The sequence below is a fragment of the Zophobas morio genome, unplaced genomic scaffold (assembly GCF_036711695.1).
Source record: "Zophobas morio isolate AGI-343-1 ecotype UQ-CSIRO unplaced genomic scaffold, CSIRO_AGI_Zmor_V1 ptg000024l, whole genome shotgun sequence".
NCBI lineage: Eukaryota > Metazoa > Arthropoda > Insecta > Coleoptera > Tenebrionidae > Zophobas > Zophobas morio.
In genome coordinates this window covers 7,978,942-8,005,668 of record NW_026972129.1, presented here as the reverse complement: position 1 = coordinate 8,005,668, position 26,727 = coordinate 7,978,942, and the positions used below count along the sequence as shown (strand labels likewise).

Genomic DNA, 26,727 nt, shown 5'->3' with positions numbered 1-26,727 from the left:
GGTGTAAAATAAAGAACGAACAAAATTCATAATTATTTAAATCACATGTAAGAACTCCATGTATCAAAATGAAATCGCCAACCAACATAATCATGAACGGTAGTCGTAAAATACCTGTTATTGTACCACAGATTTTTATAGTATACAAATTGCTTAATTTTCTAATCTTAGGTTCCGGCAAAGTATTTATGGTCGATTTTTTACAAGCTGAAAGATGGCATTTTTAACCAGCGTTCTGCAATCTGCTTGAATTGGATAATATATTTCAGTAGTTATTTTTGTTTATTTCAATGTATTTTTTTCGTAATTACATACTTCGAAATATAAACAAATTAAAATGTTTGTAAACGGAAGTTCCTGTACCACAAGCAATACAGTCTGCGAAAGTCCACTTTAATCTTGAATACACAAATAATTTTTATACTTTTACCGCATTGTATGGAAATTTCTGTCGCCATAATTTAGGCTTAAAAGTGACCCGGTCAATTACAAAAAAAAAAAAAAAAAACAAATCCTTACTAAATGTCGCTAATTTAATGCATGTCGAACATTATTTCCAAAAATGATTACACGTATACTCACTGAAATTCCAAAACGAAACGACACATTGAAATATGTTTTATTCTGTACACTAATGGCGATCATAAACAAAACTTTGTCAAACTCCATCGTAACTCGTTCATGTTAATCACATAATTTTGCATTCCAGGATAAATTGAAATTTTACCAAGTAAACAAACTACAGGTTTATTAAAAATAACACACAAACTAGATATCTGACAAGTATCAACTTGTCGTCGTTAAGCACCGTCTATCATAAAATCAACAGTAAATGTGAAAAAGTCGAGATGTGAATAAACATTTTGTATGTTTACATACAAACAGAAATATTAATAAGAATATATTTAATGTTGTTTTAAGTTGAGGACTTAACACAAACATTAATTAAAACTAAAAAAAATAGTTATTAAGAAACCTATAAATTCCAAAGAGGAAGATTAGTAAAAATCAAATAAAACACAAACTAAGTCATATTATGACAAATAATAACAAAGAAACTATTCTAATGAGTAGTTTTCAGTAAAAAAGAAGCGAACAAACAACACCATATTATGTGTTAATAGTTTAATTATAACAATAACATAGCTCCTTTACATCTGTCTGCTTTCCAATGACATTTTAATGGACAACGTGATCATCAAATACTGTTTGAGTTGGCAATAACTACGTTTTAGAAATTCTTCTTGTGTTACTATTGCCAAACCTGATCCAAACGCTTGGCGATATGTCATGCACTTTGAAGGTGTCAAGGTTACTGCATTTTAATGATAATCAATGACAAATTTTGATTTCAATTGAATGTCACTGTCAACTATGCCAATTTTGACAATAGGAAGTAAGATGGGGGTGACAGTTCTACCAATTTCAAGCAAAATTTGTTCATATTAACTGAAACATTTATGAAAAACTACAAATCTTATTATGTATTGATTTTTATTCTGCCAAGATGTTATCCAGTATTCGGAAAATATGTGCATGTGGCATATAGTTTTTTTTTCATAGTCTCACGAAACTATAAACGTACCAATATTTTTAGATTCATTAATTCTAGTTCACTCACGGTGGTTAACTTTAACAAATGAATATTTATCATATTGTCTCATGGTCAATACCTAAAGAAAGCTGCGTTGTTCTAATCAGATCATAATCCATAATGACATTTTGTACATTGAACAAATATAATAAGCAATTACCGTCTCCTAGTTCGTAACGAGTAGCTGGCAGTAGGTGGCTTGTTTCAACTTCAATACATTCAGAATGGTTTTGATTAAATTTTTCCACTACATTTCCATTTTGAGATATAAAGCTTTCAGAATTATGTTGAACCTGAAATTACGCATTAACTATTTCGAACTTGTAAAAATTGTCACTCCTACTTCTCTTTAGTTTTTGTTCTTCAGGGTTATAATTAAATAAATAGGTAAAAATTGAAAATAAATTTTATCTGGACTAACACTTTTACAGCATTCTTTCTAGTAGTTCCCTTATATAAAGTCATAATGTACATTGCATACTAAGAACGTAGTGTTATTATTATTACTAAGGAGTTGTTAACTCGAATATTCGTAATGTAATAAAATAATTAGAAACGAAGCTGTCTTCCTACGACGTCAAACAAAATGTACCTCATCATTTGCTCAACCAGTTAAGTAACCTAAGTAGGGTAGGGCTATCCTGATTAAATGAAAACTGCGGGGGCTGCAATAGTTTCGCTAATTTACGGCTCTCTCGAAATTAAAACCTACAAGTTCGTGATGCAGGTACTCGTTCAGACGATGTTCTTTAATTTACCGCTTGGACTCGGCAAGATAAGTGATCTTTACCGTAGATTGAACAAATTACAACATTTCAACGAGCATCGAAGAAAAACGACCTACATGTCTAGGTTGAGAAATTAAACATGGACTGCAGCAACAGATTGATTTCATTTCCCGAGAAGCTGCAACTTAACCGCTATATTTTTGTAAATGTCACTTAATACTGAATTCTAGTGGATAAATGGCCATCAACGAAATGCCAGGCTTTACTGACATTATACTTAACTGTTGCAGAAATGTCAACGACCCACACTTTTTACGGTAGATAATTCTAAATTAGAAAAAAAGATAACTGTTCGACAGTTGCATTGCTTTAAAAGTCGCACCTTTACACAGCATCACCTCACCCACTTAAAAAAGCCGGACGCATAACAATCCCGTCTAATACTGTTAGAAACTAATTAAAAAAAAAAACTTCCGATTCTGCACAACAAGAAGTTATTTTCAATCAATTTATTGTTGAGATACGTTTAATTAAAACTTCTATAATTAAATTCCATTAGCTTCGCCACAAACACAAGTGTAGCTACTTGATGCACTTATTCCTGTCTAAACAGTTTTAAAAGCTCCGAAGTCAACACGATGATGTTTACAACTTATTTCTTAAAAACAACTACTGTACGTTTGATGATAATTATTGTGTGATTAAACAAAAATCAGACGAAGACAAAATGCACACGATAACGATTTGTTTAAGTTTCACCATTAGATTACTATTAAGCAGCTTGTTAAAAATTTTTTGTTTGACAAAAAAATTGATGTTTTTAAATTTTTCAGGATAAATTAATCCATACAAGCGGAATAAAATGAGTTAAAAACCGCAATAACGACTCTGAGATTAAATCAGTTTAAGCATCATTATATTACATTAAAATACGTTTATTGAAAAGTGAAACTGCATAAAAAGTAGTTACCAAACAATGATCACGATTACAAAATTTGCGATACGAGTAACAAATCAATTCCCCATACGACTTGCACTCTTCCATAGGTACTTTCTCTGGAACTACGACTGACACTTAACCCGCATTCAACGAACAATTTTTTTAATCACTCCCTGTTAGATTGCTGTAATTCTGTCACTAGTGTATACAATATTATATTACAGAAAAGAATTTAATGAGTGTTATTTTTCTGTAAACATACAAATTGAGGACAATAATGTTTTTATTATTAGCTACAGAAACAACATCAAGTCAACAAAAGCTCCAAGCTAACGTTATTGGCTACTTAATCACTGGTAAAAGAAGTCCAATAAAATTACCAGCGAACAAAACATACAAGGCTAAACACGATTATCGCATCACCGTAAAAATGTAATAAAATGCAACTAAACATAAAAAACGTTTTTTCCGTTATTCTATCAAGTAACTTTTATAAATATCACTACCTACTATCTTTTTTTTGTACTTAGATCTAGTGCTCTGCACACCCTCACACTATCAATGAAAAAAATGTTATCAAAACTCACCTTTCTGTTCTATTGTAAACTACATGGTTCGAATCATTCATAGCCACCGTAGTCGCCATTATGAAGTCTGTATCCGTAAAAACAACAGGTTCATCCGGCAGGTCGACTTCTTGAGGTTTCGACTGTTGAAAGAACGTCACTCGTACTTTTTCTCGTTCGGTTCTGGAATAAGAGCACGATCAATTGCTATTTCTCAAATAAAACATCACAGCTGCTAATGGAAATGGATTTAATTGGACTCTGGAGATGCCTGAATCCCAAAAGGGAGAAGCAAGTGTGGAGGAACGTAATTAATTCAATAAACGTACTCACTTAAATGACATTTAGATAAAGAACGATGCAATTCCTTTTAAGGTATGGCAGGAAGGAAGAGTCGAAAAAATTCAAGGCGCATCTAACATTAAAAACTGATTATATAATAACTTTCATGCGTTAGATGAATATAATTTACGTTCCTACTCCAATCGACCTCATAAAAAATTTCAAGACTCGATCAAGGAAATAAGCCATCAGAATGATGGCAATATCAAAAAGCACCGATTTTATCGTGGGTTTAAGTTATATATACATTTTGCAAACTGGAAGAAGTGTTCTTTTAAATAAGTATACTGTTAGTATTATCATTGAATTAAGTTTTTTTTTATTTAGATATACATAATTTCTTTATACAAGTTATTTCAGTACGTGGTGATAATTTTCCTCCCTTATACCGTGCTTTTGACAACTTTCTTTTATTTTATTTTTCTTTGTTACTTTATAATTTGCTTATGCACGTTATTTCAATACTAACGACTTTTTCTATTTACAACCAGTTCTACTGATATTTGACGGAATCCAAAAATTATACACGTGGATTATGTATAAGGGTCAAAATCCAATTCATTTTTTAAATATTTCCTGTGCATTCAATGCGCGAACACGCAACATAAATTTTAATTTTATTGACGACTTCAATATCTGTGCCAACCACGTTGATTATTATTTTTCCAGCCTAATAAATCCTTTACATGCATCAACGATAAATTAAATTTTTCAACTTACCCACTAAATTGTTATGATATTTATAAAAACATTAAAATATTTGGGTCAATAATAACTGTTAAAAACTAGAGGAATTTTGTGATCGTATCATATCCAGCAACTTTAATTAGACTGTTGGCAACGTTATTTATTTAACGTTTAAAAGGAAAAGTTCATTTCACTGTGATTAAATTCTCTACTTGCGGAACTACATTTTTATGGTATTGCTTATAAATATTGTAACTTTTGCTAGTAAATTATTAAGTAAAAGAAAACACTGATCTATCCAGTATTTAGCTGAATATTGAATTTAAATCAAAAGAAAAACTACACAAAAATTTTAATTCTGAATTCCACATATTACAAACAACAAAGAAAGGAACCTAATGTCTGAAACATTCAAACAAAGTAAGAATGATAGCAGTTAAGTTTTGCATTCTTAGTGGAACACTAACAACTCATAGAAGAAAATACGTTAGAAGTGTCAAAATAGCGACACAAAATACTTCCTGTCTAAAAATTACCGATATTCGTTTACCCTAATTTTTTCCAAAGAAAACTGATTTTGTTACAGTCTTCAAGTTTTGAAAGGTTGTATATGGTTTGTTATGAAATACAAATGGACTTTCTGAATTCTACAACCTTTGCGTGATAAAGTTGATATCGCAAAAATCCACATTCCAACGAATGAATAAATTGAGGTCAAATTTTGTACCATTCAAACATTATTGTGTCTAATGTACCCTAGAACCATATTTTCGATTTTTACTTAAAATGCAGGAGAATGGTAGATGCTAGCCAGTACTGGTATATAATTATGCAGTGTACATGAGTTTTTAAATTAAAATGGTTTAAAATTATTATTTTAAGCGAACAGCTTGCATAGATCATTTTCAACGAACTTTGTTAATGCAAATTAAGTTGAACATACTTAGGTGTACTTTTTGAAAAAAATAAAGTTAACTAATGTACTAAAAAAAGTCTCTGACATTCGTTATCTGCATATATTTAACTGAAACTATAATGTTGTCGTCTCGTCTGTTATCATTATTCTATTGTGACTTTTATGTTTATATATTTTTCGAGAACTTCCTTTATATTAGTAGAAGAATAAAGATTACTGAAGATTAAATGAAATGTTATTAAATTAACTAATAATATAAAAAAGAAGAAAAATATTTCATTGCAGATGCGAAGGCAACAAAAAGATGAATTTACGAATTACATTAAAAACCAAGAAAAATAGCTACCAACAAAAATTGGTCGAAGCTTATTTGGATAGAACTCTCCCTTGAAGTGTAGTTCCACAAATCCCACTTCTTTAAAGTGAAGAACCACCAATGAAGCAAGTAACACCCCCTTTCTCCTAAATTTCGACACTATGAAATATATTTAAAGCACGTTCAAATTACAAGCAGCAGCGTTTAAAAGAAAATGAAATTTGATTAATTTTCTCTCGTCAACACAGAGGAGGGGACTAATTAATCAAGTAATTAACCACACTCAGTTTTTTTTTTTTTAAAAACACTTATAAATTTGAAGGACACACATTCAGCAAAACCGTAAGATAACGGGAAACTTTGATTAACGATTTACCGTGTTTGCAATAACCTTAAAATATTTGCAATATTGCACAGCATTCAATCTCAAAGTTTAATAGTGAAATACTGGTTATATAATTTTGATTTTTTCCCTCAAAATCTGGATGCAAAGGGATAAAAATCTGCAGAACTATGTAGCTCTACAAAATTTGAAAAACATTTATTCGGCAAAATTATAAAATGACGTTATCAATTCTTAAGGAGCATTGACGAAAAAATTTTGATTAACGATTTATCATGCCTACGATAAACTTAAAACGTTTGCAAAATTTCAAAGCATTCGGTTTTCCAATTTCATTGTCAAATTGCAAAATGTTATACAATTTTGATTTTTTTCTAAATTCTGGAGGTCTAAGGTCAAAACTCAACACGGATTCATGAATCACATGTGGAGGAGTGTCGTATTTTATAAAACTTCCATAATATTTATTACCCTAAATTTTAATTTCCTGTTAATGGTAAGAATGAGCAGCCAAATTTTGATTAGCGTTTTACCATTTACACGACATTCCCAATACATATAAAATTTTAGAACGATCGGTCCACTAGTTTCTGAGATTATCTAACTAATAAAAATCCGCTCAGACAGACGGAAGGAAACGAGAGACCTATTTTTTCGTACTCTTAATGGTCATGAAACGTCGAGAAAACATAAAAGTAATTAGTCGTCCAATGAACTCGATTTTAGCTTACGCTCAGGAAGTAAAAATTGCTTGAAGGTTACGTAGACAGAACAAAATTTTGTGATGACATCATCAACATTTTAGCAAGAACATATCAATTTGAATAGATGCAGCATAATGCTAATGATAACAGTACCTACTGTATTCTCAAATTTTCTGGTAAATAGGGTGAACGGTGAACCGTTCTTAGTTTGATCAATAAAAAAGTGCCGGGACTGGAACTGCGGGTGTTTAATTTGCAAAGTGAACGCTCTACAATTGAGCCAAACCCCAGTTTCCAATGCTTGGTATTAAGATGTATCGCAACAGAACATATTTACTATTAAAAACATTAAACAATAAAAGTTATAATAATAATAATAATAATAATAAGTAAAATCAAAATGGATTCATAAACCACAAGTGTAGGGTCATGCAATTTTATAAAATTTAAATAGCATTTACTATGCAAAATTTTGAACTGACGTCATCAAATTGTTGGGGATAGGCAGACAAATTTTGGTTACCATTTTATGATATTCTTAGCGTTCATATAAAATTACGGACGGAAGGAAATGGGAGACCTATTTTTTCATACTGGCAATGAAACCTCGAAAAACTATTGTAATTGTTGGACTGCGCTCGGGAAATAAAATGGATTAATCCGTCAAAGTGCAACGATGATGCTTGCACTAACGACATATTCTAATTTGCACAAAAGGTCAATTGGCACAGACTCAAAATCAGAAAACATGAATGAATAAAAATTGCAAAAGGAAACAATATGAATGCATATTCTAGAAACAGAACGAAAAATCTATGCAACCTGGCAGTATAAAAGGTGTAACGGAAAAATAAACGAGATCTATTCATTTTCATGATTCACAGGGTCTATGTATAAACATAAACGTGTTTATTTAAAAATAAATATTCTCACGTAAGTACATTTGCACAATGCACATCATCACTTGCCACAACAAATCGTTTATCCTTGACAAAGACGCAAAACAAAATTCCAAATAAATAAATTAAATTAAATTTTTTATTAAAAATTAAAAAGGTGTGAACTACCCGGGACACATTTCCTGTAATTACTTAGTTACCACACCTCACACTGAGCAAGTAACGATCTATAATTTAGAATCGATGCCCAATAGCAATGACGGTATTTTGTATAGCTACATGCACATGCTCTTTCAGTGGACATTATTGTATGTTACAACAATTTGCACAACAGAAAATAATGCAGTTAGATTGGGTAAAAACATACCTGTGCGCTTCCATCACGATAACGGCAAACTGAATAATATTGCTGGCAATTCGTGTTTACATACCGGCAAAATAATGGATGTAGTTAAAATTTACATTACACAACAACCGGGTCAGTGGTGATAGTGCACCGGCAATATTTACATGCAACTAAAAAAAAAGGAAAACACGGACAGATTTATTTATTTTTAGAACAAGCCGAAAAAAGTTTTACGGCCAAATATCAACAAGCAACAAAATGTTGACGTAGAGTCGGCAATTTGCCAAGAAACGGGCGTAACCGCAGAATAAATAGACCCACACAAAAACGACGAAACCCATTTTTTAAAAGTTTTAAACACTTCCAATTGCCTCGCAATAATCTACCCATAAATCATAAAAGTAAAACAAACCTATGTTATCTACTTTGCCCAATAACCATAACTTTAATCCCACTTTTTCGCAATGGTAATCGTCTGACGAGTTTTACAAAACTGGCTTCGCTACATTCATCTGATTGTATGAAACAGCTATGACGTCAGCTGTATTTTAGCCTGTTTTTAAGCGGCCCCCACGAGATACAAGTGTAATTCGCAAGATTGTGTAAAGAGTGGGTGTGCTGATACTCGCCCAAAGTACCGTTGCTTTTCTTTCTGAACACATACCGTAAAGAACACCTAATCGATATAAATAATATTATCACATTGGCAGCAGTCCAGAGGAGTGATAAGACCTCGACACTGTCAACCAACAACTCTGTTTGCATTACATGATTATTACGATGTCCTGTTTACGTCATCTCGATGCTATTTCATGTGAAAATATCCTACTAAAAGCACAAAAAAAAATGATAAGTAATATCACAAACAACATTTCTTTGGTAAAGAATACCCATTGTTCGTCGTCAAAATAATATTACACACACCATATACTATTACGTAAAATGCGAGAATATAATAATTAAATTAGTAACTACAGAAAATATACAAATAAGGTATCTCATTTATTTACTGTATAGCTATGTTTGTTGTTGAGTGTTTTGTTTGTAATAATTTCAAAGCTTATTAAACTGACAAGGCAATATGCTCTCGTGGTACACAACAAAACAATGAACTATTTTTACATGAGCGAATTTATGAATGCATCACTTGTAAATGGACTGCGAAGTTAGCAATTTTTCAATTATTGATATACAAGTGGATAAAATTTAATAATGGACGTTCACTCTTTTTTGTAATAATAAAATTCTGCTACGCCGGTATTTCGTTTTCAGTTACAAACTAAATTTCCACTTTTTGAGAATTTATATTTGTATTTCTCAAATTCTTAACTGAACACAATTGAACATTGCACTTTTTTTTAATATACCACTTTACAATGTGATTTAGGTAAGATTTTTATTTTTTAGTTCCCGAGTGTAAGCTAGGGAAGCATTGTAATAGGAATAGAGTTCCTCAGCAAATGATCTTTAAAGTGGGAAAAAGTAGGTCTCCACCCGTCTGTTGTTCGTCTACCTGTCGTCTGTGGTACATTGTCGATTTTTTTACACAGATATTCGAAACTATTAGACTAATTATTGTTGTCAAATTTAATCTATTTTAGGAATATCATACAGATAGTAAAACGATAACCAAAATTTGTCTAATCATCCCCTCCAACAATTTGATGGTGTCATATCACAATGTTGTAAGCAATTTAAATCTTGTAAAATAACACACTAGGTATGAATGAATTTGCCCTGATTTTTTACCCTAGACATTCATGGTAAATCATCACCTCTATCATATTACAATCAAAATTTATCCGTTTACCTACTCCAAAAACTTATTCTAAAAATGTTGCTGTATAGATACTTTTTGTTTTTTAATGAACGCATTCATATTTTTTAGAATTACTTATTCAGAGTTGCCCCAAAAAATAATGACAGAAGCAATTCATTTTATTGAACAAATCAAGAACGGCTCACCCTATTTTCTTGAAAATTTGGGAATACAGTTCTGAGTATTACACTATACCTATTCAAATTGATATAAATTTCCTTGGCAGAATGTTAATCAGGTCATCACAAAATTTGGTTACAATAAAACTCTTGAAACACACGCGTAACATGCTCCTGTGTATGATGATTTTCTTTTTATGTCAGGATTATGTGCAAAAAATTCGCATGTTTTTCTAGAAGCGAAAACAAATATCTACCTTTTCAATAAGGCATCTAGCCTTCTACTTACATAAAAAAAAAAACAACAAAAAACTATTCCAAGGAACTGACCAACAAAATGGGCATCACAACTGAGCTTACATAAAAACATTATAATGTTAGTGAACTCGATAATATGCTGTCAGTTAAATCTATTGATTCACGCAAATAAATTTAATGTCCTGCTTCAGAACCGTTTTTTGATTAAAATTTATTTGAATAATTGGGGTCAAATTTACATGGCTACATAAAATTTGACCTCGTTTTGTATAATTTTATTAAGTCGGTAACCCATAGTCCTGTGAAGGCATAAAAGAAGATTTTATATCTCATTATGTCTTGAAAAGTAGAGTGTTATTATCGTTAAATTCGCTGTCCTTCGTGTTCCTCTTGGTCGAATGTTAATAACATGAACTTGTATAAGTCAGTTTTATTGTTTTATTGATGAAACCGAATATGTAGGACACGTAAAGGTTATAACTCTTTATAGGAATCAGGCTCAAAAGCCTGAAGGCGGTCTAAAAAAGACGTTTTGTTACTTTAATTATTGATGAATTGCGTGCAATGCAAGTTTTTTACATTCCACTTTCGACTTGTAATTAAATGTGTGTTGGAGAAAAGGGGGAATAATTTATATTCTTCTAATTTTAGTCGACAATCTTAAACTGTCAAAACGAAAACACCGCTGTATAGATTTAAAGATTTGGTTCATAGACGACATTTCTTGTAGCATATTTATTACGTAGGATCAACAAAAATAGCCCTCTATTTGGCATTGGATTATCATGTCTTTCTCATCCCCTGTGGCAGATGGCAGACGATGAAAGACATCATTGATCTTCCAGGGCTGGCTAGAGAATGATTTTGTTTTATCGAATCTTAGTTGCGTCAGTATGTTATATTATTATTATTATTATTGTCATTTTAAACAAAAAAAAAACAATTGTGATACCACTTCATGTGTTCATCTGTCTACCGAGAACAACACAAAATGTCAGATAATTATTCGGTATCACAAAGTACATACTAGGTCAGGTTGTATAATGTTAATGATAATACATGTATCATAACATATCACACATATCGGTACCTTCGTGGTGGCAAATCTTTTCTGGAGTTCCTTGTTTTGATAACATGATAGTAATTTTTGGTGTCAAATTCTAGAGTACACTTGTATTATTACACTGCCTACCTGCTATGAACTGTTGTCACTACTTTTTAAATAACTATGATTGTGTTATTTTTGTTACCCAAGAACATATTTATATGTTACATACCAAGCAGCTTTAAGGAAACAGACTGTAACGTCTACTAAATATGTAACTTTAATTTCTCTATCTTTCTCTAACACAACCCCAACATTTTTTACAACAAAAATTTCGAAAACTGCAAATACGGCATAAACCATGAAAAAAACATAGCAACCGGATCAGTTATAAACGCAATTAACTAGAGTAAGTAAGTGTTATGCTCTTTTATTCAAATTTAAAATTCACTGCACTAGAAACAAGAATGGCTACCGTCTAGTCCCACTGTTCCTCCTACTGCTTTCGCTTTTCCTCTAATATTTTGAAAGTTGACCACTAGACACACATCTTTAGCAAACTTAATTGCTGTAATACATAACGTACAATATTGGTTTTAATAAAAATTCAACAAATTTTTTGTATTACCAATTTAATATGCATTTAAAAAAGTCACCTGATCAAAACAAATCAAGCATTCTGAAAAATTATACTAGAACGCATTTTCCAGTTGAGTAGGTATATTATTCGGTTGCTTACGTATAATCGTTAAAATATGTGTAAGTAAGTATGTATATTTTCGAGATGTATATCCATATACAGGGTGAATCACTAAGCGATATCTCATTCATTATTAGAGATAGAAAAAAAGACTCAAGACCAAAGTTGTACGGTTCTTTAAGGTACTTTTCTTTATCTCTCTACAAAATGTTGCAACACAGATTTTAACAATAACCCTACTGTGATTTTTTGTGAACCCTTCCATTGCCAAAAAAATTCAAGAAAATTGGAATAACGTGGGAACGTTGCTCCCTCTTTTTTTTAAATAAACTGTGGTTGTAAAACCTACGAGAAGGTCAATCGAAATATGTAAAGATATATAGGGTGTTTCATTAAAAAGAAACTAAATTGTGGGTTACGCCTTAAAAACAAAACATTCTGTACAGTTAAATATAATTTTAGAGTAGAGTAATAATTAATAATATATCAAGAAACGTGCGCTTAGTGATCCACCCTGTATAATTATAATTAATAAATAAATATTATGCTTAATTAAATTTATTCCAACTTCGGATTAAAATTTTTAAAATACAGTACATTTTTTTGTGAAAATTATTTTCAAAATTGTGGGGTCACTTGCCTGTTTTTTGTGAACTTATATTAATTTATTAAAAAATTACTCTGTGTGTATTAACACACAAAAAACCCAGTGTTTTAAATTTTTCCAAGCCAATCCAATGTCGTTTTAAACATTATTTAATAAGAGCACCATCATCACCATGACATTGTCATGCATTATACTGTTGGTACAACACTTGAACTCCTACATACAATCGACAAAATTATGTTTAACAAATAAACATACAAAATGAATTACACGATGACGTAGATAATGCAAATATAAATGTTATTATTATCTGCGATGATGGCATGTTTTCTGCGTTAATTTACTCTGTCCCGTTTAATGTCGCAACCACTATACCAACAATCCAAGTCAATTAAAAATTAATTTAATAAATATTTTGTCGGTTCGTCATCGCCTCAAAGCCTTGAGGGTCAAACACTTTACTTTCACTAATTTCTTAAATTTAATTTTTTTGGCACCTGCTAAGGATTAGCGTTAAGTTTCATTAATTATGCAACTTTCAAAAGCTCTGAAAGTTGAACAAAAAAAAAAAGCGGCGACAGTATTTTGAAACCAAAACAAAGCAAGAACTGGAACGCTGGCCCTATGAAATATATCGGATCGATTCCCTTATTCCATTCATCCTTTGTTGCCAAAGGGAGCCCGTTGAATACGCACCTCTATCTACTGAAGACCACAAATAGCTTTGAGTGGCACCGGACGCACAACCGCAGCACTTGACACTGTCTTCGTGAAACCGCGAAGTGGTCGAAAAGCACCAATTTTACGAACGCCAATGATGCTGGACGAGGTTATAAGATATATAGTTTGTGCCTTGGATACGAATATTTACAATTCGTACGCAACACGCTGACATGGCCACGCCTCGAAGCTCGAGGATTGGTATAGTTCGTTGTTTTGCAGTGGAGCGCCACCGTGCAATCCACAAGTGGGTGATTACAGAACTCTGTATTTTCCAGCCAAAACTTTTTTTTATTTGTTATTAAAAAGAGTCCTTCAAGCGAAATATGTTAGTCGAAAAAAAATTTATTGGCATTGAAAGAAATTAGAAAATACATCCCTCCTTGACTATTTTTTTAAAATGGTTTACTTTAGCCAGTATATTAATTATTGAAAAGTTGCCGTTTTGTTAACAACAACCATATAAGATAGCATTATTTTGGGCACATCATCTTATTCAATATTTTTTAAAGTTATTTCTACACCGTAGCGCTCAAGCTTACTCTTGTCAAACATAGCCCATTGGAGTACTGAGCTTAGATCCGCCACTGCGTATGACAATAACATTAATTAAAATGCATTCATTCAACAACTGATGATAAAAAATTATTAAATGAATCATTTCTGAAAAATTAGCCTTGAGCTGTTGTTTGTGCTTCGATAATATACTTCAATATACTTCTATCTAAACCCAATATCTCAAAAAAAATGTACTGGTATGACCTGAATTATTTTATCGATCATTATATTGGTACCAACTCAAATGTGAGCGGTGTATGCAAAATTAAATGGTTTGAAAATACTCACTTATTTTAATGGTAAGAATAATAATAATGAATACCAAAGTTTTTATTTCAGACTGAATGGAAGGTATTTTATAACTGTTTCTGCGCTGAAAAGGCCCTAAGCCTCAGCAGCGCCCCACACACCATGCCATGTAATATCTTAAGGAAAAATTGTACCAACCAGCTTAAATAAATGTATTTTTGACTTTGACTTTGACTTGACTAACTGTTTCTAGTAATTTTTTTTCTTTTTTTTACAACAATACAATTTAGTTGAGATTTGGGTACCTAATTAAAAAGCAAAAAAAAAAACTCAAAATGTGATCATGAGACACTTTGATAGCTTTACAAAAGGCTGCTTTTATGATTTTATGAAAATAAAAAAAAAATAGTAAACTGAATAAAAAATCCATAATACTATATCAAAATCAAAATCAACTGTGTTTTCAGCAGTAAATTTATGACGCGATGATCTATAAAAATAAGATTAAATTTTTCTAAAATTCTTTTCTAAATGACAATACCGCCTAAGTAAATAGTCAAATTGTTAAAATTTTAAAACCACAGAACTAAAAATAATGCAGATCATTAAATGTAGAAAAATGTTTGTTGCAATTTTTTAGGTACAACAAATTATCTTAGTTATTACAGACATGCGCTTAGAAGTAGATATAATTCTAATGGCATTACTTTTGAAATAAAATTACTGATTAACTTAAATTAATAATATTTTTTCTTAATATAAATTCTCAATGTATCGGTGACTTTACTTATTTATAAACAAACGATGATTCAAACTTTTTTCAAAATATTTTCTGAAAAACTAACGATTTATAAAGATGCTGCAAAGCCGTGAGTCAATCGCTCAATGACTATTTATAACAGCAAAACTCGTCTGTGGCTATAATAATTCCATCACCAGCGAATAATTTTTTGATAACCAAAAGATTTTTTCGGTAAAATTATATAGTACGCTGTCCAAAACTGAAACACTTGTAATATATAAAAAAATCTATCCCTTTCATCTGACATGTGCATAACTCTGAGTTCAATTTTCTTTTCATGACACCACAACGACCTCATAAGGACTTTTAAAGACATTTTTAATTTCTTTATGAACACAGGTGGTTTTGTTAGTATTAACGCCCTTAACCCAAAAATTAATTTTGAAAAAAAAGTATGAAGTTCCAAAAATGAAAATTTTGAATCGTGTGTTTTCTTCACAAAAAAAAAGGATAAACAAAGTTTTATTCTGATAGATTGATATTTACGTAGATCTACAACAACTTTTTTTAAAAATAAACGATTTAAATTATGACATGGCATGTTAAATGTCCTAATTTTAACTAAAAACTTGATAAACATAAATTAAAAATTTGGTACGATTTATTTCAATTAATTTATAAATTAACATCGTGTACTTTCATCCTCTTTGTCTAAAATACGTTCGTTTTAAGCTTATTGCCAAAAGTTAACTCTTTTCTTAACAATGCGTTAAAAATAACAATGTTTGCACCATTACTGCCATTTAAGAAATGACTAGGCAGATTTTAAACGAGCATAGAACAACACAGCGCCTGGCATCGTGTATTCTATAAGAAGCTCCTTTATCATCGGTAAGACCTCTAGTTATTCATTAAAGGCAATGACTTCAGTTTTCCCCTCGTAAATTGATACAGCATAACTCCTTCTTCAAAAATGCCAAACAATACAGAAAGGCGCCACAGGAAAAATCTTTTATCGATTTATTATTCAGTTGTTTAATAATAGATTATAATTCAAAACAGAGGCACAAGCGAGGGCACGGGTTTTTTGTTATGAGCAAACAAACGCACCTGCCCACAGCCATTAGCGATAAAATGAATTATTTCCCTTTGTAAATAAATTTAAAAAGACAGACTTACTCGGTCTGATCCTGATCTGCTGGAAAAGGAATTGCATTTTCAGGTATCGGGCTTGGCTCGGGTTCTTCTTGGACAGGACTTTCAAAAATAAGCGTCTCCACCATCGATCCCTTGGAACTACCAAACGAAACCCTACAAAAAAAAAACAATATTAGTTTAATTATGCTCGTCGTGTTAGATAAAGCTCTTGTAACCCACATCTGCTTATCGATTCGACCGAAAGTCGGTTTTTGTGGCTATAAATAACCCACAGTACTCGTTTCTTTGTCTCATCAATAGCGAAAAACGTTGGATCTTAACATCTTACAAAAAATTGTATCTTTCGTAGAAAACTAAAACAGTTCGCAGTAATATTAATACTACTTTATATGTTGGAAACCAAAATATGATCATGAATAAATTACAAACTTTTTACCACTCCCTGCGATTATTCCCAGCGAAATACAAAAGTTGTAAGCCTAACGTTCAACGTTACAATTTAACTACTACGCAATTACCAATTAGCATAGTAATTTTCGTAAAAGCAGTTCATTCATTAAGTTCGCTATTGTATGCATTAATTCATGTTAATTAAGAAAACGTGAATATTTAAACTGTTGCGAATCTTTTTTAGCGCACACATGGCATAATTCGAAACAAAATTGTGAAAAAATAACTAGTGCGATCCACATTATATAATCATGCTTATTAGTGTACAAGCAATATTTTCTCAAGAGAAAACTATGGTGGCATTTGTTAAAAATGTTTAGCGGTCAAATAAATAAACAATGCAGCTTAATTTATGCATTTAATCAGAAAAACTTCTATTTTTTTTCTTGGCAAATGTACGAACATATAAAACAGCTGTTAAGCACTCATTGTACATCTTATTAGTAAAGTCACAACAGAAATTCTCAAACTTCCAACTTTTCATAACAAAACAATAATTTTACGAACATTCAGCCTCGTTGAAAATGTTTATAAGTACGTTGTGTTTTGCTTATACCACAAAGAGTATTACATGAAATTAACACAGAATCACATGAAACAAACTTACTTCACCCATAAACCGTACAGTACAACGTTTTTGCACATTATTACTTTTACCAAGCTTTGTGCCATATGTAAAACCTAATACTTCCTGACTAGGGTTGCCAGATCTCATATATTTGGTATGAGTATTAGATATTTAAAGAAAATCTCATACCTCATACCAAGTATTAAATATATGAGATAATCTCATATATTTTCATTTTAACCGCCATTTCGAATTCTGTACTCTGCACTTTAGGCGCAGAAACTTAAATTCGAATTCCAATAATTCAGAGTCTACTGTCTAACATGTATGCAAAGTTGTCGGCTGAATCATGACAAAAAAGTGGTGCAGAAACGTCAAATTAGAGACGCGATTAAATTAAATATTAATTCGAGCTTCTGTAAACTCGGCCTAAAACGTCTCATATATTTTTAACTGATCTCATATATATTTTTCCATGGAACTCATATATACCTTCTGAAAAAATCTGGCAACCCTATTCCTGACTTATGTTTGGAAAGTAAAAAATGACATTCCAAACAACAACTGGTCTACTATTGACAATTTTTTGAGAAACCACCCTGCATCCTGCATCAGTGTTTTTCATAAAACTTATAACATATTTGTAATGCTGTGCGACCAAAAAATTTTGAGTTGCAGTAGGCTATGACTTATGACATAATCCATATAAATTATATTCACCACCTTGTGGTCTTTTTACTGTTACGTCTGACGTGCTTATCTTTCATGCATGCTAGTTTGCTACTTTTCAGGTAGCAAAAACTTGTGTTTTTCTTCTTTTAATAAAATACTCCTAAGTAAAATTTTAAAGGCAATTTTTTTTTGTATACATTTTTCCATTTTTTTTTATAAAATAGTACGTACATGAAACCGATTTAATAGCCAACCCAATCAAAAATTATCAGTGCGATTTTGCATGCTTTTTGGCTTTTGAAGGGTTGCGATTTTTTACTAAATTCAAAAAATAATGACAAAGACTACACAAAAAAAATGGAGGGAGTACTTTTTCAAAATTGGTTGAATAATAAGCTTATTCCTGTGATGATGTGTACCGCACCGTACTACTCGAGTAAAAAAAGTCAAATGTACAATGGTTTATTAATCATGGTATCAATTTCAATGAAAAATTTTCGAAAAAAGAACTTTTGAATTTAAATACACGGTTTTGTACGTGAAAAACCAGACGTTACATGACTAATGAAGTAGTAATGAAACATTGAGAGAACATGGTCATAATATTCTTAGATTACCCCCATACCATTGCCAATACTATCCTACTGAATTGGCGTGGGGGTTTTGTAAGAATTTCTACAAGCACATAAATTCCCCACCTGAATCTCCAGATAAGGTGTCAAATTTATACTTGCATCTCTAGATGTACTCCTGACAAATGGCAAAATATTTGTAGACATACTGAAGAATTTATATTGCTCGACTGGAAAAAATATATGGGAAATTTACCATTCGAAAACATTCCTCCTTTTATTATTTCGTTAGGCGAACATGAATCAGAATCAGATGAGGACGATGACCTAGATAATGAATTAGATTCTTCTGAAATTGTGAAGTTTCCTTATTATTACTATGTTAACATTTAATAATGTTGATTTTCAAACTGAAAGATTAAGCTCTGCTAGTAAATTTATTCTTATTAGTTTTCAAATTTGAATTTACATACTTATACATAATTCTTGCGGCAAAAGAGTCGATCAAAAAAGTCGGTCGAAGGATTTTTCGACAAAACTTCTCTCGCCCCTGAAGTACAAAAAAACATCGCACACATTTCGCGATTTGATACCAGAATCTTTCACAATATGTTGTTTTGCGCAAAGGTTTGCCGTCAATATTGTAGCCTCGTGAAGTTTTCCTTGTGAAAATAACAAAGGAAATTGGTGAAACTTAAAGCCAGGAAGTTTCTTATAAATAGCATCAAGAAAAAGAATAATCCACATAAGATCAAGTGTGTCAAAAACATCATTAGAGATACAATATATTATACATCTGATTTAAACCAGCACGATATGTAGTTATTTGTTTTTGTTCCGTATGATTGTATGAGATTTAGAAAAGATGGAGCCATAGAAATATCCTAGCAAAATAGATTTTTTTTGTATGAGATTTATAGTCTTTAAAGGATCTATATCTTATTTTTTAGAAACAGTAAAAATAAACAGACAAAAGAAATCCTTATGTCTTTTGTAGTAAAAATGAAATAAAACTTTTGTTACGTCCATTTGTATTCTAAAGAAAATTTAGCTACAATGTAAACAATAACATTTCACTGCCACCACTTTGGTAACTACGTTGCTACAACCTTCATTATTTTCACTGTTAACTAAAATCTGGGGGGTTTAGATTTATATACAAAAATTAATCACGAATCTGAGCCTGCTACTATAAGACACTTGTGGAAGTTGTTTCATTTCCACATAATTTACACAAGAACACATAATTCCATGTTTCATGTGAATATGAGCTAACACTGTTTCAAATTATCAACAACTAACTACTGACTATATTTTAAACTTCACGAAAAGATTAATTATTCAAAGTTTGCGAATACTATATTCGTAAATTCTTAAACTTAGTGTTTTCTTACAGGATATTCCGGTAAAATCACTTGTTTTAAGACTGCTTCATACCTTTCAAACCTCATTCTCTACATTTAAAGCAACTAGTTTAATAGGGAACTCAATCCATATGTTTCTCGCCACATAAAGCTGCTAACTTCTATGTGTATCCAATTTACAAAATTTATAGGTATAACTCTAAACGACTTACTCCTCTAACGAAAAGCTTTTGACCAACGGAAGATGTCTGCCGCAAATTGTCTAATCAGTTAACAGTCTAGATTATTGTCAGCACTATAAATCCGAAATGATTATATATTACGGAACACCTCATACTATAAGAGCTCCAGATAATTTCAGGGCATACCTATTTCATCTTTGCGTCCCTTCTAAAGTTGGGCTTCCCGCCATTACCCAAATAGTTCATTCTTCCACTGCAGGTTGTTACCTTCGATAACATTGCCGCAGTTTTACTCTTGCATGCAATTCATGATCGCACAAAACTAAAGCAAATTTGCCACACTTCATAGCAAACATAAAAGTTAAAACATTTTATGTCTATCCAACTATTCACAAGGCCAGAAATCCCAAATACAATAACCTGATAACCAAAACAAAGCACTCCATTCTTGAAACTGAAGTGAGTAACTGAAAAAGTGATCTAGAGATGCATACATATGTAAAATTATATGTACTTTATTCCTGATTAAAGTAGATGCTTTTTTTTCATTTCATAAACATAATTTATGCTTTTCGAGGCGCAATGTTTATTTCTATGGAAAGGGAAATAAATACTGTAGATTTAAAAATTACATACATCAGTCGGACAGCTTTCTATCCGGCCGTACTCTCTGTTATATTACTATTTTTTAATGCTTGTGTTGTACTTGTATTTGTGTTAGAAACCAAGTTTTTAACTCATTTATTTTTAATTTATTTTCAGTGAAACTGCTAACTTTATTCACAATATATTTTTCTTATTACGCATTCGAAGCAGGTGTGTTAGAAAGTGAGCATGTTTAACGCAGCTTATTTTTAATTTGATTGCAGTGAAATTACTGAACATTAAAAAATTATCGTTTTAAAATAAATCACAAAAAATAACTGTTAATATTATTATTATCAATGACGAATTTTGCTTGTTTCTATCTACGTTATGGTTGGTCGAGATATGAAGGATTTTGTGAAAATGCAAGAGATTACGGAACCGAAGAAGGAAGAAGTAACGTGTACAGGAGATGAGGAGCAATTTAAGAATCAGAGTTGACACGAAAATTGGATTTCAGCCCTCACTGAGAACCCACGTCAATCGCGTCGGTTATATAACATTCAGTGAAAACACCAGAGGCGTCACAACACAGAGTCCAACGGATACCCCGCTAATCTACGAGTATTATAATAAAATCGTTGACGGACAGACGAAAACGAAAAGCCGACATTTTCGTATTCCAAAAAAAAACGACGTTCAGTAAAATGACCATATTACAATGTTTCTCCTACCTTGTACGTATAAAGTAAAAAATATATATTAACAAACAACGAAGCAAGTTTATGTACAGGGTTAGTATAAATTCCCGGAACGATTGAATAACTTTGTTATTTGAAAAGTTTTTTTTTGTTTGGATATATAGTTAAACATGGCGACTTGATTAGAATGGTTTTCCTTCCTTTATCACTTTCGGTTTGACATATAAGGCCGCCTACTTTTTTTACACCTAGATTTTTTTTTGACATTTTCTGATGCACAATAAAAAAATAATTTCATAAACTGTCAACATGTTTATTTCTACTGATACAAAAAATAGAAAAAAAAACACAAAAAAAACACCTAGTACATATTGTAAAATCACGTGATATTTGAAAGTACTAATAACTAATAAACTATGAGTGGGACTACAGTAAATGTTCAAAGTATTCTCCCGTATACAATTTGACAGTGATGTAATCGATCAACAAAATGTCTCAATGAATTATGTATAATTTTACAATATTAGGTGGTTTTTTTTTCAAATTTTTTGTATCAGTAGAAATAAACATGTTGATAATTTCTGCAAGTAATGTTTTATGCTGCTTCAGAAAATGTCAAAAACATCTGGATGTTCCATTAAAAAAAAAGTAGGCAGCACATTCTGCCAAGCCGAGAGCGATAAAAAATTAGTGCCGATTTATAAAATTCGTGTTTTTTTTCTCTAATTAAATATTTAATTCATAGAAAATAATCGTGGTAATAGCAACCAATGACTTCATTATTTACATAATATGTTACATATGTGATAAAAGCTCCCCATTCAACTGTGCATTTATTTGTTCTGTACTCCACAATGATTTCCGCACCCGTTGGTTTTGAACACAATACAGAATACAACCCAGACAATCCCTTTAATACAAATAAACGATATAAGTGGACACCCTTATCTGAGGCACTCCTTGTTACGCCTTCACGGGATTTACACGCGGTATACGTCGCTCCAACACGGAAGTTTAGATTTCGTATACATATACACCCTATGTTTCTGCATTAATGTAACTAAATACAATACCAAATTATAAAATAATTATAGAGGTTAATTAAGTGCACCATTAACACAAAGTAAACAATGTGTTATACAGTGTCGACCTGAATGATAAGCATTTGTGAATACTCTGTATCAATAATTAAAAATCGTCTACCCCAAGTAAACAAACTAGAGATTTAAGGTGACCCCAGAGGAGTAAATCTGTAAGATTTAAATCTGGAGACCGAAAAAATATTTACGAATTACGAAACTGTTTACTCGAATCTTGTAAAACAATTCGAAACACCTCTGATATTTTTGCTTCTTTTAAAAAAAGTCATAATTTACTTTTAAACATGTGCATTTCACATTTCACTATTACTATCATTGCTCTATTTTCGTGTCAGGGAAATGCTCCTACCATTTTTCGGATATTTTCGGAACCACCCTGTATAGTCATCTTTCAAAGTTCTTGGGTAAAAAGGAACTTTGAGTAGGCATTTTCCGCGAAATGCAAACCAGCCAAAATTATGACTTTATCCGTATGTTTTATTTACTTATTACTACGTAGTTATCCTATTCATTATCCTTGGACATGACCATGTTTAACAGTGCTAATTCGGCCCACTTATATTGTTGAAATCTAAATTAACATATTTTTTATTACTTACATGGTGTAGTTAACACGTTCCATTAAAAATTACAGTTTACGTTTAAATTGATTTAATAAATAATATTTTTTAAACTACAAGAGTGTTAATTTTTCCCCGGTAATAAAGAGAACGGTGTTATAAACATATATCCGCTTATCTCAACGATAATAATAACTGTTATAAAACAGAGTATAAAACTGTTCAAGGAGCCCTATTATCTCATCCACTACCTCCGTATATCCGTTTTTGGACCACTTCATTTGACATTTTATTATAATTGTGTTGTTTGTAATTCAGTTGCTAGATCCACCAACTCACCTCTGACATTTGTAAAATTGCATCCATACGCATAATGTATGTAAATAGTGGAACTAAATTCAAATTGAGAATTCACAAAATGTTTCGCCTCGATTAAGAATTTACGTATGTATGGCGTAGAACGCATGAGCGTCTAACAACTAAACAAACATTTATTCATATCATAAACTAAAAAAAAAGAAATACATATAGCGACACTACATATACAGCGTGAGTCACTCAACGCGCTCAATATCTCATTACTTATTAAATGAAAGATCAAAGATAAACAGCTCCGTGATTATCAGACGCTAAAATTATTTTCACCTGTACAGAGTGTTCTGTTTTTGAGGAACGACATAGAACATAGTTTTATTCAATGAAAAAACACGCATATTTTTACGCATTCTGATTACCTACCCGGCTTTAGAAGTCTACTTTATCTTTGAATTTCTGATGCGATTTTGCCAAGTTAAACTGTATATATTAAAACTTAATTTTATTGACACTATGTATAACACAACATACATAGTTTCCTCTGTTCCAATTCGGTTTAATGATAGTACCCCATTGTGTAAAAGTTAACTTACTTAACAATAGATTACTACTGCCGGTGATGGGACAGTCATAAATAAGAGTTTAACCATGTTGTTACCATTAGACGGTATAATGGTTAAATCCTCATTTATGACTGTCCCATCACTGGTTGTAGTAATCTATTGTTAATGAAGTTAACTTTTACACATCATAAAACCGAATTAGAACTGGAGAAACTATACCTTTACTTATCTAGCCACAGAATATTGTAGCATAGATGTTCAAAATAACATCACCATTGCGATTTTTTCAACCTTGGCATTTCTAAAAAAAATCACGAAAATTGGAATACCATTGGCAACATAACAAATTCAAAAATAGCTTCTAAAACCACGAATGTACATATATAGGGAGTATTTAAAAGACGAAGTTATATGTTGTTCTCTAAAGACAGAAGACTGTGTATAGTTACAAATAATTATGTTCTGTTGTTCAACTAGCTGTACAACTTTGAATGTGACTTCTGTGTTTAGTAATTAACAAAATACCAAGAAAAGTGCGTTTAGTGATTCATCTTGTATGTATGTATATGTATATATTTTTTAATTTCATACTAATTTTTTCTTTTCTTCATTTTTTTAAATTGCAGCAGTTAGTCAGTTTATTGTAACACCTCGTCAAAGAAGATTTTAATTAATTTTCAACAACCTTATTGAATGTAATTCTTCGTATCGGTTATTTCAAGTAACTATACTAAATTTGCTGTCCCGAACCGCATACAGGTCAGTAACAAACCCTTTAATCAACTTTGGTGTTACCTCCATACAAGCCCACAAATCACTCCCACTGTGAAACTCCAAGAACTAAGACATTTCAAACGTATTTTTGTAAATAATAATATAGATATTGACAACAACCAGACAAACTAAACGGTGAAAAATGAAACTTCTAATAGAGTTTATATGACATTTTTTGACTACCAAATTTGTTTTTAGAAATAAACATATTACTGCATATATCACAACTTCAATTTTTCAGGAATAATACTACGTTTAAAACTTACCTGGTTCCAAATAAATTTTCTGCTTAACCCGAAGTTCATAATTTTATGCTGAATCGTTACTATTATTACTAAAACGATTAAATCCAAATCTGCTTCCACAGAAGATACTTCAATGGCTTCAAACAATAAATAACATCAGAATATTATTTTTAGAACTTTAAAACAATAAAAAACAAGTAGGCAGGTAATTAGTATATCTAAATTTTTCCTGTAAAATCTGTTTTAACACTAGAAAAACATCAAATTAATAATGCAATTTATTTCACTTTTTATTTTTTTATAAATTCATATTTCTCAATCAAATTATTATAGCATCATTAAAACCACTTACACAACAGTTGAAATAAAAATGAAATTACACGCTATTATCACTAACAACAAATTATACTCTTCTCATTATCCACTATTTAATATTTAGTTTCGTCGACAATCTATTTACGTTGTTTAAAATTAATATAATGCAACTAAATTAAATAAAACGAATTATTTTCTTTTGTGATGTTTTGGCTGTAACATAAATACTGTTAAAAAAAGGAAGCTTCACAATGATTCTTTTAAGACATTCATCTAACCAGAAATTTTTATTGCTCAAAAATAAAAAACAACTAAATTTAGTTACGAACCAGTACGGAACTGGTTTTCGTAAATTACCAACAGCACTCGTCAACAAAATGTTTCTTCGAATTTTCTAAATAACAAAATTGCCCACATTACTCAGTGAGTGCATTTAAAATGACAGTCGTAAGAACCGTGACAAATAACATCGTACAGTTATTTCTTATTTATGTCACTAGAGTCATCTACACATGTTTTTTCTATAGTTTTTTTCTTTTATGAATCAAAGGAAAGCATTTCACAATTGTAGAATATAATACTGGTGACTCAGTTTTTTAATTTATTTATATTACGAAAAATAAGCGACCATACCAAAGACAATATTTTTTCTTCGTTTGAGTTTAAGTTCCCCTTAGTTTTTTAGAAATTTTCACCAAAAAATTGAACATTGTGGCGTTCTGAATAGTTAGAAAACTTTGATCCACGACCATTAGTTCAGCTCGTCGAGGGCCAAATCCCCGAATTTTTTGAGAATTTGTCTGCAAAATTTAAAAAAAATCCTCAAAAGAGATTTTACACAATCTGTCGAAGCTGTAGCCCCCCACCCTATTCACCAGACTCCGCCACCCTGGAATAAAGTGGGGAGACAGTAAGGGTGACCGGGTGGGGTGAATAGGGTGGGGGTGCTACAACTTGTATATAAGGGCGAAACAAACCCACGATGTTTAGTCTTAATGTTGACGTCACAGTTCTAACATACTAGACACTTTCATTTCCACAAAACTGTAAGTATACCTTTTATTTATTTATATAAATTGTTTCTAATTTTTGTCTTTTTTTCAGATATTTCCAAGCCATGGCTCTACAAAGAAGTTCATCGCCAACCCGCACTGTGGAGACTTTCCCAGAAGAGGAACATTCCACCTGCAGAGAATACAGAAATTTCGTCAAAAATTTCGAGAAGCCCGAGGATTTGACGAAAATAATGACAATCAGAGGAGTTGGAAGGACGCACCTCCCAGGAATTATTTCTGGAAATTTGAGGCTCAGACGGACACTAATTGTGCGACATCGACCCCAGGAGTGACGCGTTGTTTGCATTTGTTTTTGACTAGATATTTGTTATATTGATTTTGATTGTACA

At 31.4% G+C, this 26,727-nt stretch overlaps 1 protein-coding gene across 1 annotated transcript in view; it reads right to left on the bottom strand.

The window, feature by feature from the left end:
* LOC135135658 (uncharacterized protein) overlaps nucleotides 1–26,727 on the bottom strand; it is a 74,782-nt gene that overhangs the window by 20,730 nt on the left and 27,325 nt on the right. The window contains exons 3-4 of the mRNA XM_064064784.1: nucleotides 16,378–16,509; nucleotides 3,850–4,011 (exon numbers count right to left, since the gene is read on the bottom strand). Coding sequence (XP_063920854.1) covers nucleotides 3,850–4,011; nucleotides 16,378–16,509 — 294 coding nt within the window. The remainder of the gene's footprint in view (nucleotides 1–3,849; nucleotides 4,012–16,377; nucleotides 16,510–26,727) is intronic.